Here is a 17,048-nt window from a genome sequence, read left to right as displayed (position 1 = left end):
TTCAGGAAGGTAATGCTAGATGCAGATTCTGAGTCAGCCGGTCTGGGAGCCAAGAGCCTGCCTCTCTAGCAAGCCCCATGGCAGGCGCTGCTCCTGCCAGGCCTTGAGCAGGTAGGAGGCTGGCCACAGCTCCGGGACCTGCAGAGCCCCCACCTCCCAGTTGTCTGCACCTCCGGGGGCTGCTCAGCTGCACTTTAACCTTACAAATAACACTGACAGTTTTACCAACAAGAATGTGTTCATTGGAAAACAGCAGAGAATTACAGCCCATGAAAAGGAGCCTGCAGGAAAACTGAAACCATAGGCAAGTCAGGAGAACAGAGCAGAGGAGGCCCTTTTATAGAGGAAAGGGGGCGTGGGGTTGTTGTAAAAACAGTCCATTGGAGTAAACTGGGAGCTGGAAGTGGAGTGGCCTCTCACTGACCAGGCTGCCCCTGGGAGAGGAGGAAACCTTCCTTCCTCAGCTGGGTCTGCAGGTGCCCGGGAGGGACAGGCCTGAGGGCTCCCCCTGCTGGCCTCCAGACTCCACTGGGAAGGAGAGTCCTTTTGTGAACTTCCACAACATCAATGCGCACACGTGAACTTACCAAAAAGGCAGAGGCGAGGAGCTGGTTAGACCCGACAGTGTTGCAGCCTGAGCTGCAAGGAGAAGCTGTGAGCACAGACCCCCGGTGCAGCAGGGGCCCGAGCACACACACCGTGGGTGCACAGCCCCCGTCACAAGAGCCCCAGTGGATGCTGTGCCCTCCCGCTGTAGGGAAAGTGCTACACCCAGCTGGGCCGCATTTTCATTTTCCTGCTCCTGGATGGAGGCGGTCTCCACCGAGCCCTAGGGACCAGGGACGGGGCCTGGCAGGAAAGAGCAGCTCGTCTCCTCCATGTGGCCCTGCAGAGCTGGCACCAGAGGTCTGAGTGAGCTCCCTGAGAGCACCATCCAGTCCCAGCCCCAGGGATCCCCAGGCGTCCCCCTCCAAGGTCAGAGTGCACAGAGACTCCGGGGGCAGGCGGCCAGGGCTGGGGTCTGTGCGGGCTGGGGCGTGGTGAGCACTCCAGCAGCCCTGCTCACTCATCCCCCCAGCACAGAGAGGCCAACAGGCAGGTGGCCCCAATCCCTCTGCATGACCCAGGATACAGTATAAACACTTTCAATTCAGAGTTCAGATTTAATCCATGCTTTTATCATAGAAAACCTCATTCTTTCATCTCTAAATCTACCATCAAAACTGTATTAAAAATATAAATATCGGTCACACAAAGTTCCAGTCTATAAAAACGACCCCATTCACCTCTCCAGAGAGGCGTTTCCAACAGTAGACGAGCAGCGTTCATTCGGCCCACACCACGCAGGCCCCGGGCCGAGTGCCAAGCCGGTGCTGGCCCGGGAGCGGGCGGCCGGCCCCAGTGCTGCAGCCGTGTTTGGCGCCTACAGGAAGTCGCTGTCTCTGCACCGCCCTCCCACTCGCTTCCCGGGCCCAGGCCACGGGGCTCCATCTCTTTGGGGGTCTTAACCGAAACAAGCAGGGTTGGGAACGTGGCCGGCCCTACACCAGCTGCCCATCCCCGTCCCCCTGTCCCGTGCCGAGCAGGTGCAGAGAGTCGTCATCGGACGCGTCTGCTTCCTCGTCGCTTCCCAGCGGTTCTGAGGGGCGTTTCAGGCCCCGCTGCTTGGACACGGCCAGAGCGTACTGGATGTTATAGCGGTTCCAGTCACACCTGTTCAAAGTGCACAGGAGTCCCGTCAGGAAAAGCGACAGCTTTTCTCTCCTATCAAGACTCTGGCTCACCTGGCGCCCAAGCACCTTCTCTGTGACCCCGAGAGCGACCGGCCACGGCGACCCACGCGGCCTCCCCAGTCCCACCAGAGCCCGAGGAAGAGGCTGCTGCACAGCTTCACGGCCATGAGCAGAGAGGGACACCTGGGCTCAGTTCATTCCCCATGTGAACAAAGTAAAGAGAAAAATCACACCCTCGTTTCCCGTAGGAAACCAGCCGGTAAGAACGAGCTAAAGGTAAAGGACTAACGAGGAAACCATCATCCCCGCAGGAAACCTCAACAAAATCCAGGTTTGGCAACATAACAAGAGTCCCCCGCTCCCGGATTAATACATAACAGCTAGCTACGCCCTATGCATCAGCAGCAAATCACTACGCGCAGAAGTCCCGGGAACGACGCATTGACAGGAATGCCAAGTTACAAGGAACCGGTCTCACGGGAGGCACTCGGTCTCTCAGACTGAGCTCTGCAGACTCACGGAGGCCTCAACAAAGAGCAGGCCCTCCCGGGCACATGGCAGAACTGACGCAGGCCCCCCACGCCCCCACGGCGTCCCAGCGGGTGGTCAGGACTCTCAGAAGAAAAGCCTCCAGGAGGAAGGCCTTGTTCTAGGCTTCTAAAGACTGAGAAAGCCGTCAAGGACAGAACAGGCCTCTGCCTACGGACACTGGGCAGACACCCGCAAGGGCAGAGAACACGCCTCTGGAGATGGAGTGGGGACACCTGGCCACGGGCGCCGAAGACAGCCCCGGACACCCCAGGCTCTCTGTGCCCACTGCTTTCACTGGGACAGCGCTCTCTTTTCAACTCCCGGCCACGCCTGAAGCTGGCCCACCTCGAGTCCCACCGTGGGGCAGCCCCCCATGTGGAACCAGCTGGGGATGGGGCCACCCCCGCCCTGCCCGCCAACCATGCCGGCAACACGTACAGCTTGGAGACGTCGTCCAAGTGCCGCTGGATGCTCTTCTGAAGGAACTGAACGGCCGGCAGCACCTTCCCCACTCTGCAAAGGAGACCTGCCTCAGTGCACGGCCTCAGCCAAACGCCGCGCGGCCCCTCTCGTGGGCGTGCACACAGCCCCCCCTCTGACCTACACAGCCCAGCCGAGGGGCAGGACTCACAGCCGACCGCGCGGGGAAGCGCATCTTACCTGGACTTCAGCTTCTGCCCGTGCACCAGCAGCAATTTCTGAGTCCATATGAGGTAGAATTCCAGGTGGCGAGACACTTCAAAGGATGAAGCTAAGAACTCCAGCGCTTTCTCCACGTACAACTCAGGAAGCGAGGAGCTGACAACTTCGACTGTGGGAAAAGGAGAAAACTGGGCTCACTTTGCAGAGAACTCTGCCGTCAGGAGAAAAGGGGAGGACGGCTCTGCAGGGACCCGAGAGCCTACCCGCCAGGCACAGACGCGGGTGCTCACGGCCCCTCCTGGGCCCCGTCCCGGCGCTCACCCTCGTCCCAGGGCACCGACTCTAGCACCTCTTGCAGCAGCTTCCTCTCGTTGAGCCGGAAGGCCAGGAGGATGGCCCTGGTGTAGTCCTGCTGGCGCACAGCCGCCCGAATCCGCACGGGGGTGACGCCGGTGTCCAATTCAAACGGGTCAAACAGCATCTGGGCGTCCAGGGAGTAGACGAGGAGCCCCTCGGTGGTGGTGGCCGCCCAGCAGCGCCCTGGGAAACCAAGCCGTCGAAGGCCTTCCTAAACACCGATTTTCACTTTTCCCCACTTTTTTAAAGAACAGGTAGCGGGTATGTCCTCGTGACCCCAAGCGCGATAGCAGGAAAGGTGCACGGGGATGCCTTCCTCCCACTCCCGCCCCAGCCGCCGGCTCCTCTGGGAGGGGCGCCGGGTCGCTGGGGGGAGCAGACACGCCCCTGCACGCTCCACGCCGTCTGCCTGCACCAGCCCTGGCCAGCTCCTCCGTGAGGGCGCACACTCGTCTCTGCGGGCCACGCGGCCTCTGCCGAGACGCTGCAGCGGCACCGCGGGGCCCAGGGAAGACGCACAACGAGCACGGCGGTCCGGAAATCCCAGGCGCCCGAACGAGGGGCTGCCGGAGTCGTCCCCGGCCACGGTCTGCAGCCCGGCTCGCACAGCGGCACACGGCCAGACACTGCGGCCTGCTGCTCCCGTCACTCGCTCGATGCGGGGGAGGGCCAGCCATCACCCCGCAGACAAGCCCGCCACCAGCCTCTGTCCTGCTCGCCCCGCGGGACCGCATTTACCTAATGGTCCCAGGCCCCATGGGCACAGACCCTCCCCCACGGCCCCTCCGACGACTGCACACCTGAGTGGTGCTCAGGGCGGGTGCCCGCCTCCCCGCTTCAACGCCCAGCGGGTCTGAGGCCACCCCCTTCAGTGTCCTCTGAAGAACAGCAGGGCCCAGGGCCAGCCAGAAGCTGTGCCCAACCTTGTCCCTGAGAGCAGAGGTGACAGGCCCACGGTGTGCACCCTGGGCCCGGAAGCCCAGCAGGACTGACCCCCACCCTTCCCAGCACCAACAACCTGCTGCTCGGGGCTCACCGGTGGGAGAGAAGCGAAGCGACGTCACCCTGATTTCAGGCTTGAAGTGCCGAGAGCTCATGTCACCTGGAAAACAGGGCGGCACCTCCCTTACCACTCACCGGACAAGGCGAGGGCCCCCCTGCTGCTCTGGTCCCGTCAAAAGCAGCGGCCCTGCCCCCAGCCTTCCCACTCTGCACATGCAGCAGATGAGTCCTGGCCCAGGGCCCCAGCAGCTGTTTCCTGGGCACCGCAGGCCTCCACAGACGAGCCCTTGGAGCCCCCGCTCCCAGGAGCGTCCACTCAGCTTGGCCAGCAGACATCTGGCAAAGGCCTCAGCCCAGCCCCAGGGCTGTGAGGCAGGGTGGCTCCAATCCCCACCAGCCCATTTTGCCCAGCACTTTGTGCAGTGCACAAATCACGCAACTGCACAAGGCAGCTCTGTGCAGTGGAGGCTCATCCTCACTGGGCATCATGTGAATCCTTTCTGCAAATTTATTTTCATATCTGCTGCTTAAAGGATGATATGTTCCTGTAGTAATTCAATGACACGCAAATCATCTGAGAAAAGTCGGGCTCCTCTCTGAAGACCACCTATCTCCTCAGAAATACTCTGCTGGGAGCTCTCGACCTCAGGATGACCAACACTTTGGGGCTGTGTCCTCATGGGTCCAGCAGACCCCCTGGTCTCCCCACACTCAACGCCCACAGCACCTGCTCTGCTCAAACTGTGACCATCAAAATGTCTCCAGACAGGCTGAGAACCACCTCTGCACATCACCGAGGAGTTAGGGACCTGTTTTCATTAAGAGATGCCCGAGAACACGTGTGGCACAAGCAGGGGCTGCTCCAGGCCCGCATCGATGGTGCAGTCCTCCCCCCATCACCCAGCTGGTCGCTGAGGTGCCCCCGCTCCCCCACATGCAGGCTGGGCTCCTGGGCACTCGGAGTGGCATGAGCCAGGGCTGGAATGAGCTGGCTCAGGCCGGCACCAGCAGGGAGGCCAGCACCGTGGGGGGGTGGGGAGGCCGGCAGCGGGGGAGGTGGACGGGGCAAGGCAGCTGCGTGTCCAGGGCCCGCACACCGACTTTCTAGCTGGCGGATGTCCCCTCCTGATGGTCTACCAGGGCCTAAGGGCCCCCTGTTTCTTGCCCTGTCCCCGTGAGGGGTGTGCCCCACTTGGGTCTCCTCGACTGCCAGCCCCCTGACCCTGGAGCCCTCCTTGTGGCCCACGTGGGGGCGAGCGCGAGGCACAGGGTTGGGCGGCGGCCAGAGAGCAAAGCCACAGGCCCAGACAGGCAAGGGGGCCGCGGGCCACGCGTGTGGGACAAGAGCTCCCGGACACAATCACCACGGCCCCAGTAGGAGAGCAAAGCCGCTGTCACCCAGGAAAAGTGGGTGGTGGGCAGGGCAGCCTGCTGCGGCTGGGGCCTTGGGGGACACGAGGGGCCCTCCGCTCACCTTTCTTTACACCTGGCAGTGGTATCACAACTCCGTCCTCCACCCCAGCATCTTGATCGATTAGCGCCAGGTTGCCAAACTCCGTCATTTTCCTTCGGTTCAAAAACTCCTAGAAGGACAAAATCCCAGGTGTCTCGCCCATCAGGTGGAGGGCATGAGCCCGGCCCCCAGCCCCTGCCTGGCTCACGTGCCACAAACACCAGAGGAGAAACACCCACGGGACACGCGGATCCCGAGACAGCGACAAGCCCGTCCTCACCCCGTGCGAGAAGGAACCTGCCCTCAGAGCCTGCTGCAAGGGGGCTCGGGCCCCGCTGCCGCCTCCACGGGGCTCGGACTCTGACGCAGCCCTGACAAGGGCCCTCGTGAGCCTCTGCGGGGCCGGCATACCCGGGGGCGTCTGCTCGCTTAGCCTGCCCGTCCTCAGGAAGCGGCGAGCACGCGTGCCCCCGGAGTCACTCAGGAGGGGGCGGGCCTTGCCCTGCAGCGGGGCTGGGGTGCGTGGAGGGCAGGGCCAGGCCCGGCAGACCTGCGTGCTCCCTCACCTCCATGGCGTCCAGGGAGAGGTTGCAGGAGATCTCAAACTTCTTCCTGAGGATCTGCTCCTTGACGTGATAGATGCACACGAACTTGGACATCCCTCCCGCCAGGACGCTCTGGCCGTCCGCAGAGTAGCACAGAGTGGTGAAGGCCCTGAAGCAGAGAGGACACGAGGGTAGTCACCACCCAGAGCCCCCCGACGTGCGGTGCTCCCCCCGAGCCCCAGAGGGCAAACAGCGCCCCCAGCATCCTCGGCAGGGCTCCGGCCCGGGCCTCACAAGACGCCGTCACCTGCTCTGCTCCGCGGCCACACCACCCCCAGGAGGGACCTCCCCAGAGACACGACCCTTTCACGGGAGGCCCATGTGGCTCAAGGGGCAGGGTTTCCTTGTCGAAGCCAGAAGGACAAGGAGGCCACCTCGCCTGCCACGCGCACAGTGGCCCCTGGCAGGGGTGCCGGCTCGGCCCCCCGCGAGCAGAAGCTGGGCACACACCGGCCCGGCTGCTCAGGGGATGTGTGACAGCGTCACGTGCGACAACAGAGAGCACCAACAGCAGAAGGAAACCAGACAAGACTTCGTCAAATCTGAACACGTCCATGCTCCAAAGACCCCGTCAACAATGAAAGGAACCCTCAGGGCAGAAAGAGGGATTTCCACCCCCAGATCCGTCGAGCCTCGCCCATCTCGAATACATGAACTCTCACGACGCCGCAGTGAAGACAAGCCAATTCCGGGAGCAGATGCCCTGGACGGGCCTTCTCCAGACCCTGCGTGCGAACGAGAAGACGCTGGACGGCGCCAGCCTTCAGGAACCGAGGCAGAACCTCGCGCACACAGCACCCCACACGCGGCCCCGAAGGGCTGTCGTTTAAACGCCACGCAGGAACGGGTGTTGCTGGTGTGTGGGAAAGCGGCCCTGTGGGTGGCGCAGCCACTTTGAAAAACGCTCCAGTTCCTCACAGAAGCGAACCCTGGAACCTCCAAGACACACACACCCCGAAAGACGTGAGGACAGATGCGCTCACAGACGCTGGTCCCTACCCGCTCCCGAAGCCCAAGCGGCGTGAGGACACAGAGGCCGACTAATCACACCCCGACGCAGGCTCCGTGCCCCCCCACCGGGGGAAGAGCCCGGTGACCGCACAGGCCCCCAGGCTTCGGGGCAGGACCCACCGCACCCGCTCGCCGATGCACTCACTTCCCCTTGGCTGAGTGCTTGGCGGTGACCTTATCCAGCTCCTTCCTGCCCGTCTTGAGGTCATGCCTGCCCTCGATGGAGCCCGTCTGCACGGCGTTCTCAGGGTCCCAGAAGGTGATCTGGGAGTTCAGGGTGGCCACAGCCAGCTCCGCACCGTCAGGGCGAAAGGTCACGGCCAGAGCTGAAGAGAGACGCGTCATCAGGGCCAGAGGAAGAGCCGAGGCCCCAGCAGGCGGCCGCGCCCCCCATGCCCTCACCCAACCTCAAGCCAGAAAAGCCAGGCAGGCCCCAGCACCCCGAGTCAGCGCCCGACGGGTGGGGGCCCCCAGCTCTCTCCAGAGAAGCTCCACCCCCAGGCCCCAGCCACCTCGGGGGGGCGGGGGCAAGAGGGTCCAGGTGGGGTCCCGGGACAGGCACAAGGCCAGCCTGCTGGGAGGGCATGGGCGAGAGACAAGGCCGGGCAGGGGGGAGGCACCCGGAGATCACGAGAAGTGCTTCTGACAGAGCCGCAGGACAGACCAGAGACAGACTAGCTGGAGGCCCCGCAGAGACCCAGGCTGTCCACCGGCTGTAAAAGCACGTCCCAGAGCCGGGTGGGGCGGACAAGCAGCGACACCGTGGAGGCCCGCGGACCCCAGGGGCTCACGATGCACCCGTGAGGCGTGCGGGGCAAGACGGCTTCACCCACACACACAGATGCTGGGACCCCAGGTGGCCTCCTGCGCCTACAGTCGCCTCGGGGTCCTCCCCAAGGCTCGGCCTGACAGAGCACCGGCTGCTCCTCAGGGACGGCGGCTCAGGATGGAGCGCCCGGCTTGCTCTCCTAGAGAGGAGCCTGACGCCGAGTGACAGAACAGGGCCACCAAGGCGGGTGGATGAGGCTCCCTCCCCGGGTGACACCTTGTACCCGTGTCCCCCGTGCACCCACCGTCCGAGCTCAGGCCCAGCGTCTCCGTCGTCCTCCAGCTGTCCGCCATGTCCCACAGGCGCACGGTCCTGTCCCAGGACGCACTGGCCAGAACCGACCTCACGGGGTTAAAGCACAGGCTGCTGACGGGGCCCTCGTGACCAGACAGGACCTAGGGCGCCCAGAGAGGGGTGTGAAGAGACAGCCTCGGGGACTGTGCGCGTACCAGGCCCGCACACCGAGGCTGCGGGACGGGCGGGCTGACAGGGGTCTCACTGTCAGCGCAGGAGGGGAGGAGCTGCAGCCACAACACGCTGCTGCTCGGCCCCTCAGGTCCGCAAAGGTGCCCTCCCACGTGGGGCTGTGCCCCCCCAGCCCCCAACACGCAGCCCTTACGTCCAGGAGCCTGCCTGTCTGCATGGACCAGATGAAGACCTCGAAGGAGTCCTGGGCGCCGGCAGAAACGACCTCCCCGCTGCAATCCACAGCCACGCAGGAGAACTGGGTGGGCCGCGGGGACGTGAAGGTGCGGAAGTTCCGGTACCTGCCCGAAGACAGCAGTCTGGCTGGCACAGCTCACAAAGCCCCGAGGGCTCGGGCTTGCCCTGAGCCTGTCTATACCACGTGCTTCCTGGCAAGCCCACGACCCCTCAGCCCCACTATCACGGCCCACCCAGAGGACTGAGCGAGAAGGTCACCTGTGAAGGTCAAAGGCACGCACAGTCCCGTCCATGGAAGAGCTCACAATGACATAGCCAGTGGCCGTGAAGGTCACGCCGGTGACCCCACTCGAGTGCTCCGTGAACGTGACGAAGCAGAACCCGCTGAGGGTGTTCCACACCTTGACCTGCAGCGGGAAGGGCGTGAGGAGCGGGGCTGGCCACAGCTCAGGAAGGCGCGCACACACGCGCGTGCACACACGGGTCGCCCCAACCAGGGCCCCCCCCAGACGTGCACGCACCTGCCCCTCAGCCCCACAGCCCCGCCAGCCCCTCGCCAGCCGGGATACCGCAAGGCGCAGCAAACACGCGCCCACAGCACACGGCTGCCCCCACGCACCAACCCACAGCCGAGCGGCTGCATGCGTGCAGGCCGAGCCGGGAACAGAGAAACCGACGGCCCGCCCTCCCCACCCAGCTCCAGGTAGTCTGTGAACATCTTCTCACGAGCCCGGACGCAGCAGGGCGAGCCCGTGGGCCCCAGGCTGAACCCCGGAGTCGGGGCCTGGCTCTCCCTCCCTGGGGCGCAGCAGGACGACACGCCACGCCCCCCCCCAGCCCAGGCCCCAGCCCTTGCCGCCCGCCGAGCCCCACCTTGCCGTCATCACTGCCGGTGACGATGTACTGCCCGTCGGGGGAGTAGGCCAGGGACGCCATGCTGTGGAAATGGCCCTGCTGCTTGAGCACGTAGGACTCACTCTGCCACTCCCACACCAGCAGCTGGCCCAGGCCTGCAGGGCACACGGGTCACGGGCACCAGCACCCTGGCCTCAGACCCCGCAAGGCCAGCGCCCCCACCACCCTGAGAGCGGGCACCCCGCAGACTCCGACCTCCCGAGTCACAGTCCCGCCGGCACCTGCCGGTGGCTCAGGCTACAAGGCGGTCGCCCCTCAGAGGAGCGCCGGTTCTGCGCGCCCACGGCTCCCTCCCACAGGACCCACTGTGCTTGCTCGCACCGGGCCGTGGGAGGGGCTTCTCCCGGGAGCTGGCGGGCGAGGGGGGGCCACGGTCAGCGGTCGGAGAGCAGCTCTATTCTCGTTCTCGTATGACCCTGCGCTGAGACGAACCTGAGCAGCCAAAAGCGATCCAGTCTCCAGAGCCGTTGACAGCGATGGAAGCGATCCTCTGGTCAGAGACGCTGAGCGGGAGAGCACGCCGTCTGAAAGGCGGGCAGGCGGCACCGCGAGCCCGTGTCCACCGCCCGCCTGGCCGTTCCACGGCCCTCACCCCGCAGCGGGACACACACGGCGCAGCCCAACACCGCCCGCCATCGGCCTGTGGGGTCAGCGAGCACACGCGGGCCCCCCCGGCACCGGGTGGGGCGCTCACCTCAGGGAGTGGATGAGGTTGAACTCGGGGAGCTCGTGAAGGTGGAAGATCCCAGAGGCAAAGCCCGTGACCAAGAGATGGGTCTTCTTGTGAAACGCCGCGGCTGTCAGGTTGTTAAAATCTCCCTCTTTATTGAAAAAGTACCTAAGCAGGTGGGAAATCAGAGGAGCTGTGGACAGAGGGCCAGACAGCCAGGCTGATCTCAGCCTGCACCCAGCCCCCCGGGACCCCCAGGCCATAGGCCACGGGCCCCGGCTCTACACAGGACCCGCGGCCCTGCTGCCCTGGCCTCTCATTCCCTCTCGCCCGAGGACTCCCCCCTCGCCCCACCCCGGGCCTCCCTGACCCTGCACCTGGGACGCGAGGCAGTCTCCCAGCCTGCCTGCCCCCCAGGACGGGCCTGCTCTCTGCGCCTCCGCGTCACGCTAGCCTCGAGGGTGCGAGGCCCCCGCCACCCCCAGGGGGACACCTACTTCGCCAGCCGAGAGTATTTCACTTTTCCCTGCTGCTCCTCGGCAGCCGGCGTGGCTTTCCCCCGGACGGTGGTCTCCTCCTCCTCTTCATCCTCCTCCTCTGCCCCCTGCAGCAGCTCCGCCTTCCAGCCCGTGGGGGCCTTCAGCCGCAGGCCCTCGGGGCGGGTGTCACACTGCCACACGCACAGGGCTCCGTCCTGGCTGAGCGTGTACAGCTGCAAAAGGAAGTGTCTGCGACTGGGGGCGGGTCACCCTGACACCAGCCCCCACCGGACACGCGGCGGACCCACGGCCTTAGCTTCCCCCGTCCCACCACAGCCTGCCCCGAGCGCTGGCAGAGGCGATGCCCAAGGGACAGCCAACAGGTGCCGCTGCTTCCTAAACACCCCCAGGTAACTTGGGAGGGCGCCTGTGTCTACAGGGGGAGGCCTGGCGCGTGGCTGCGATCTGGGATGCCACCGGGCAAGCGAGAAGCTCCAGACACAGGGACATACGTCTAGGCTGCTGGACTCGAAGAAGCAGGCCACGATCACGTCCTTGTGTCCCCCCAGCGCGTAGTAGATGAGGTTGTCCCAGCGCTCAGCTCCAAACACCCACGTGGACATGTCTTTGCTCCCGACCGCAAAGCACCTGGACAGAGAAGACAGGGAGCGTCCTCAGGGCTCACGGTGGAGTGCCAGCCAAGCACACGGGAGTCGCCCAGGGTTGGACCAGCCGGGTCTGCCCGGCCTGCATCTCCCGCCGAGCGTCGGCTGCATCCATCCGTGTTGCTCAGGGAATGAGTCACTACCCCTCCTCACAAAGCAGTCCCTCACGGGACGGCAGCCCAGGGGAGCCCTGAGAGCCGACCGCCAAGCCCATCGGTGCCACATGGGGAGCCCTGCTCCTCACGCCTCCCTGATTCCCTGTGACCCCAATCTGAGGGAACCCTGCTTACGGCACAAACACGGCCAGACGCAGGAATAGGCGGCGCCTCGCTGAAGAGGCGGGAAGGCTTGGCAGCAGGGCACCCCACCCCCGCCCCCGGGGTGGTCCGCCGTACAAACCCGCACCGACCACCAGCCCCCACCTCTCCCTGCGCAGACTGCGGGCAGCTGAGCACGAGCCAGCAGCCTTTCAGGGCGGTGAGGGGTGCAGCCGTAAGAGGACGGGGCCGGCCCCCCTGCTGGGAGAAGCCCCCCCCCAACCCTCCCACGAACACAGCTGCTCCGGACATTTGGCGGAACGGATTCTAGCACCCTCGTCAAGCTCCCGACCCTGCGCTCTGGTTTCCCACGACAGATGCCAGGCTGGTGCAGGCCCAACTCACAACCAGGAGCCCAAATGGCCTCCAGCCCCACAGGACGCTCAAGAGAAACCACTACAAAAGGCAACTTTGGGATTCGACAAGAATTTCCAAGGCTCCCCATCCAACAAGAGGCTGGTTACAGGGGTTCCCCCCCGGCCCCGCCCCCGGGCCTTACCTGGAGTCGTCTGTCCAGTCGATGCACGTGGTCTCATCGTACGGCCCAAAGTAGGTTTTGTCCAGGACAAACGCGTTGAATTCCCGCTTCCTCCCAGGGGCATGGTACATCTGAGCGATGTTGCCTTTTGTGACGACGAACTTCCTGCCGCAGAAACGGGGGCCATCAGGATCCAACACCTGCGCAGTCCCAAGACCAGCTCAGAGCCTCTGAGGACAGCGCCCCTGCCGTAAGCAGCTTCCTATGAGAGGCGAACGTGGGGGCCAGCCTCTCCATAGCCCCCGACCTCCGTCTTCTCCTGCAGGGACCCTGAACCCAGCCGCCCCACTGCCATGGAGCTCAGATGCCCCCGGCACTCCTGCCAGCTTGGGGGACAGCCGTCAAGGCCAGGCCCCACTTGGACAGCCCTGGGGGAGCTGGAAGGACAACACGGGTTCCACACAATGGGCGCAGAGGATGGCCACTGCTTTCTACGGGGTTTCTGAGGCTGGACGTGGGATGGGGGCTCACAGCTGAAACCCAGAGCCGCCCCCTCCACGGCACATCCAGGTCAGCCTGGGTATGAGCAACCCGGGAACGAGCCCCCCTCTCTCCTGGGGCCCTTGAACCCGGAGCAAGGCTGGGTCTGGTCAGGACCCCATCCACACACATTCTCCTCACTGTGGACCTCGAAGCTGGGGGTCAGTGCCACTCAGAGCCAGGGGCTCCTTTGTGGCTCTGCTGTCTGGAGGCCACAAGACCCTCTGAAGACCCTGACTGTTCTGGAAGCGGTTTTGGTCGAGAACCTTTAGAAGCTCCCACTCAAGACGGGAGCACCAGCCCCAGCGGAGGAGAGCAGAGGCTGCGGCCACGTGGGCCTGCAGGAGCCCAGAGTCCACACCAACAGACTGTCCCCAGCCCAGAGAGGGCATGAGCACAGACTCCGTCGCCGACACCTCCGCTCGGAAGAGCCCCCGAGCCCTGCTGCGCCCATCGTGGAGCCTGGGCTCGGACAGCACCCTGCCCCAAGCTCCAGGCCCCTACCTGCCATCAGGAGAGAAGGAGACACTGTGCACCGAGCCCTTGAAGTGGAAGTGGTGAAGCACGGACCTGCACACCAAGCTGACCAGCAGTGCGTCCCCCCCTGCAGCGACGGAGAGAGGCCAATGTGTAGTCGCCCCAGACAGGACGGCCACGGCCCAGCCCGGCATCACAGCCGGGCACGTCCACATCTGCCACACATGCCCTCACCCCAAAGCCCACTAGGGTCCCAGGCAAGGAAGCAACTGGGGGAGAGGACTGGGGGGCCTAGATCCCCAGAGGGACTTGGTGTTGGCCTTGAGTCACCATGACCCCTGCCCTGCCGGTCCCCCCAGCTGTCTGCACTGCAGCCTCCTGGTCGAGGGTGCCTACCTTCATCGACGATGATGGCCAGGCGGCCGTCTGGGGACAGCCCTACACACCTGATGTTGTACCGAGTAGCCAAGGGCAGAGTGTTGGATTTGTTGCTAAAAGACAAAAACCACAGCTGTGTAGCTGGTCGCAGTCGTAAGACGAGGAAGGGGCGGCCTCGGGCCACCCACGCCTTACCCCCCTTCTGTCCCTGGCCAGCTCCAGGGCCAGAGCACACAGCTCGTCCCCAGCTCCCTGCTGGAGAAGAGGAAATAAGACCAGGTTCCTGGAGAAAATTTGGCAAAGCATATTCAAAACCTTAAAAACGGGCTTTGGTTTGCGGCGTCTGGTGGCTCAGTCGGTTGAGTGTCCGACTTTTGATTTTGGCTCAAGTTGTGAACTCCGGGTCATGGGATGGAGCCCTGGGTCAGGCTCCGTGCTCAGTGAGGAGTCTGCTTGAGGTTCTCTCTCCTTCTCCCTCTGCCCCCACCCACACGCATGTGCACACACGCTCTCTCACACAAAAAAAGTAAATAAAAGGGGGGGGGGCTTTGGTTGTCCATTTTGTTGTAGAAGTGCGTCCCAAGAGGATTCCACAAATGTTACGAAGTCCCCGCTGAAAACGAGCTAAATGTTCAACAGAAGGAATTAACCATAAGAACTGCACAACCCTGTAAAACTGTCCTTACAAGATAGGAAAATGTGCAAAAATGGGAAAATAAGTAATATGAAAAACAAGCAACCGTTGGCTCGAGTTCTGACTTTGTTCCTTATTATTTTACTTCCTAGTTCTCCCTCACCGAGCGTGTGGTCCTTACTCCAGGCCCGTGACAATCTCGCCTGCTGGTCCAGGGTACCCCGCCCAGGCACTGCTCTCGGGAGCTTCAGGAAGTAAGTCCCGGACAGGATGGGGCCCATCGTCCCACTGTACAGACGCGGACGCAGAACCTGCAGAGCAGGACGCAAATCCAGGCAGCCACGGCGACAGGAGGTTCTCACCCTGGCCACGTGACTCTGGGAAGGGGTGACAACCGTTCAGGAGTCCTGCCCCTTGAGGAGGAAGGAACAGAGCCACAGGCTCGTCCGGGAGGAGAGCGAGACTGGCAAGCAGAACTGGGCTGCACTGAGCACCGCGGTGGCCCAGCGGGGGTCCAGGGCAGCCTCCAGACCCAGTACCTAGGTGACCGAGACCCCAGGGCTTAGCCAAGGGACTAGAGCAAACCAGTGCCACTACTGACCCGGCTGCTCTAAGTAACGGGGAGGTGGAGGGGGGCACTAGGAAGGGGAAGAGGAGGGAGACAGGTCAGCGTTTGCCCGCACGCTGTAACAGTAACAGCGACTGTAACACACTGCTGTTAGTCGTCTCAACACACTTACTTTTTAAGGTCAAATACAGTGACTCTATTTCCCACAGGACTGATCACTGAATTTCCATCGCACGTAAAATTCAAATTTCCACACCGGTAGACTGTCCCCAGCAAATTTGAAAACTGAAAAGGAAATAATCCATCTTAATACAATGAAAGCCCAAAATGTCTCAACTCCAGGAAAGGCTAAGTGAGGCCTCTGGTCCAGGAGACGGCACGGAGGCCCCTCCTCTCAGGCCCCTGGCCATTCCTGGGGTCCCTCCTGGGACACTTCTGGCCACCTATGCAGCCCAGGCTGGAGTGAGAGAGAAGAAGGGTAAGTGAGCCCAATCCCCAGGGGCTCCAAGCCCCCAAAGAGGGTGAGGGCCACTGTGAGCATCTGGGGGGCTTCCATACACAGAAGGGGACCCACGTTGCAGAGGGAGAAAACCTGGAGCAAAGAACAGCACTCCCCCAGCATGTTGGGCTCAACGCTTCCCCAACAAAGTAACCTGCCGGAGTCCAATCCATGAACTCATCGGTTCGTTCAGTCATCAGACTGAAGGGTGCACTGGAAATGTCACTGTGCCCAGGGTCTGTGCCCTCGATGCCCTCCTATTCTACACAGGGCAGGCAGGGCAGGGAAGAGCTAATTACAGAGTGTGCGCAGTGCTTGGAAGACTGCATGAGAAGGGAGCTGGTTCGGAGGTGGGTCAGGGACAGACCCCTGGAGGGCCGCCCAGACCGGACCCTAGACGAAGGAGGGGGCAGGCCAGCGTCTGGAGCTGCAGGAGGGCACGGGGAGAAGCCTGGCCAGCTGACAAGGCTGTAAGCAGAGGCCTGCTGTGATCGATTCCCGTGTTTTCAGACCATGTTAATGACCGTGGGGACAACAGGGGAAGCAGGGAGCGAGCTAGGTGACGGCGTCCCGAACAGGCAGGTGGCCCCCGGAATGGAGAGGAGCCGGATACGGGAGGGCGGAGGGCCGCCACCCCGCGGCTCCAGGTTTGGGTCTCGGGGGAAGTGCGGGTGGCGCTGAAGAAGGCCCGCACTGTGGCCAGCGCCAGACCGAGCCGGAGACAGCAGGGACAGGGACGCGGCGTCAACCTCCAGCGTCCCCGCGCAGCGGGCGGCCGAGGGACCTGCCCGCAGAGGAAGATGAAGGCAGGCTCCCCGGCATGGAGCCGGGAACCGGGCCTTGAAGCCCGCGCGGGCCCGCCGCTGGTCACCCCGCCGGGGCTCCGTTCTCTCCCGCCCACACCTGAGGCCTGAGGCCCGGGACCCTCTCCTTCCCGTCCGGGGATCGCCGCGCTCGGCCCCGAGGCCAGCCGCGCGGGTTCCAGGCGGACAGTGCGGCCCGGCGCGCGCGCGGCCAAGCCCCGCTCTCCGACCCGCCTCCGCTCCCCAGACCCTGCGCCGCGGACCCACCGACCCCGCATGGGCTCACCCGGTACGCGAACTTCATCGCGGCCGCCGCACGTGTGCCACCGCGCAGCCGCCGCGCCCCGCCGTCAGCCCCAAGGACGCACTTCCGGGACTGGCGGCCACCGCGCACCACAGCGCCCCCAGGAGACCCGGAGGGGCAGTGCCGCCCGAGGCGGAGCCCAGCCTGCAGACCCCGCCCCCACTGCACCCCGAGGCGGAGCCCAGAACCCAGGCCACGCCTACGACCCCTCCCTGGGGCGGAGCCCAGACCGTGGGCCTCGCCCCCACCGCGCCTCGAGGCAGAACCCAGCCCCGCGGGCCACGCCCCCACCGCACCCTGAGGCAGAGCCCAGCCCTTAGACCCCGCCCCCTACCGCGCCCTGAGGCGGATCCTAGACCGCGGGCCTCGCCCCCACCGCGTCCGGAGGCGGAGCCATACCCGGGGCCGCGCACCTGCCTGACCCAGCAAGGCCGGGGCTCCCGTCCTATTGGGCGGGGCTCCCGCCGCCGCCGCCGCCGCTCAGAAGGTTCACGC

The 17,048-nt window shown here is 64.2% G+C and overlaps 1 protein-coding gene across 2 annotated transcripts; it reads right to left on the bottom strand.

Moving 5' to 3' along the window:
- Window positions 1-1,143: 1,143 nt before the first annotated feature.
- Window positions 1,144-16,616, bottom strand: PWP2 (PWP2 small subunit processome component). 2 transcript variants are annotated; one of them, XM_032392675.1, is made up of 21 exons: window positions 16,536-16,616; window positions 15,120-15,232; window positions 13,764-13,858; window positions 13,395-13,494; window positions 12,372-12,515; window positions 11,403-11,538; window positions 10,909-11,123; window positions 10,436-10,579; window positions 10,174-10,244; window positions 9,700-9,836; window positions 9,085-9,233; window positions 8,783-8,930; window positions 8,408-8,558; window positions 7,480-7,660; window positions 6,285-6,432; window positions 5,740-5,848; window positions 4,300-4,365; window positions 3,228-3,446; window positions 2,925-3,075; window positions 2,703-2,777; window positions 1,144-1,713 (listed from the first exon to the last, which is right to left on the bottom strand). In XM_032392675.1, the coding sequence occupies exons 1-21, from the start codon at window positions 16,551-16,553 to the stop codon at window positions 1,542-1,544; spliced, it is 2,742 nt and encodes a 913-aa protein (XP_032248566.1). In that variant the 5' UTR covers window positions 16,554-16,616; the 3' UTR covers window positions 1,144-1,541. The 2 variants fall into 2 exon arrangements, with proteins under 2 accessions (XP_032248566.1, XP_032248567.1); XM_032392676.1 differs by lacking the exons at window positions 13,764-13,858; window positions 15,120-15,232; window positions 16,536-16,616 and having other exon boundaries at window positions 12,372-12,550; window positions 13,395-13,465.
- Between the last annotated feature and the right edge of the window lie 432 nt (window positions 16,617-17,048).

This window comes from Phoca vitulina, unplaced genomic scaffold (genome assembly GCF_004348235.1).
Source record: "Phoca vitulina isolate PV1807 unplaced genomic scaffold, GSC_HSeal_1.0 scaffold68, whole genome shotgun sequence".
Lineage (NCBI taxonomy): Eukaryota > Metazoa > Chordata > Mammalia > Carnivora > Phocidae > Phoca > Phoca vitulina.
This window is presented reverse-complemented; position numbering and strand designations above follow the sequence as displayed.

Excerpts from the sequence above, each read along its gene's own strand:
- PWP2 (XM_032392675.1), bottom strand. Across the intron at positions 7,661-8,407 it reads GCTGGGCCTGAGCTCGGACG|CTCTGGCCGTGACCTTTCGC; the intron begins GTGGGTGCACGG and ends GTCTCTCTTCAG. Across the intron at positions 3,076-3,227 it reads GTCGGTGCCCTGGGACGAGG|TCGAAGTTGTCAGCTCCTCG; the intron begins GTGAGCGCCGGG and ends CTTTTCCCACAG.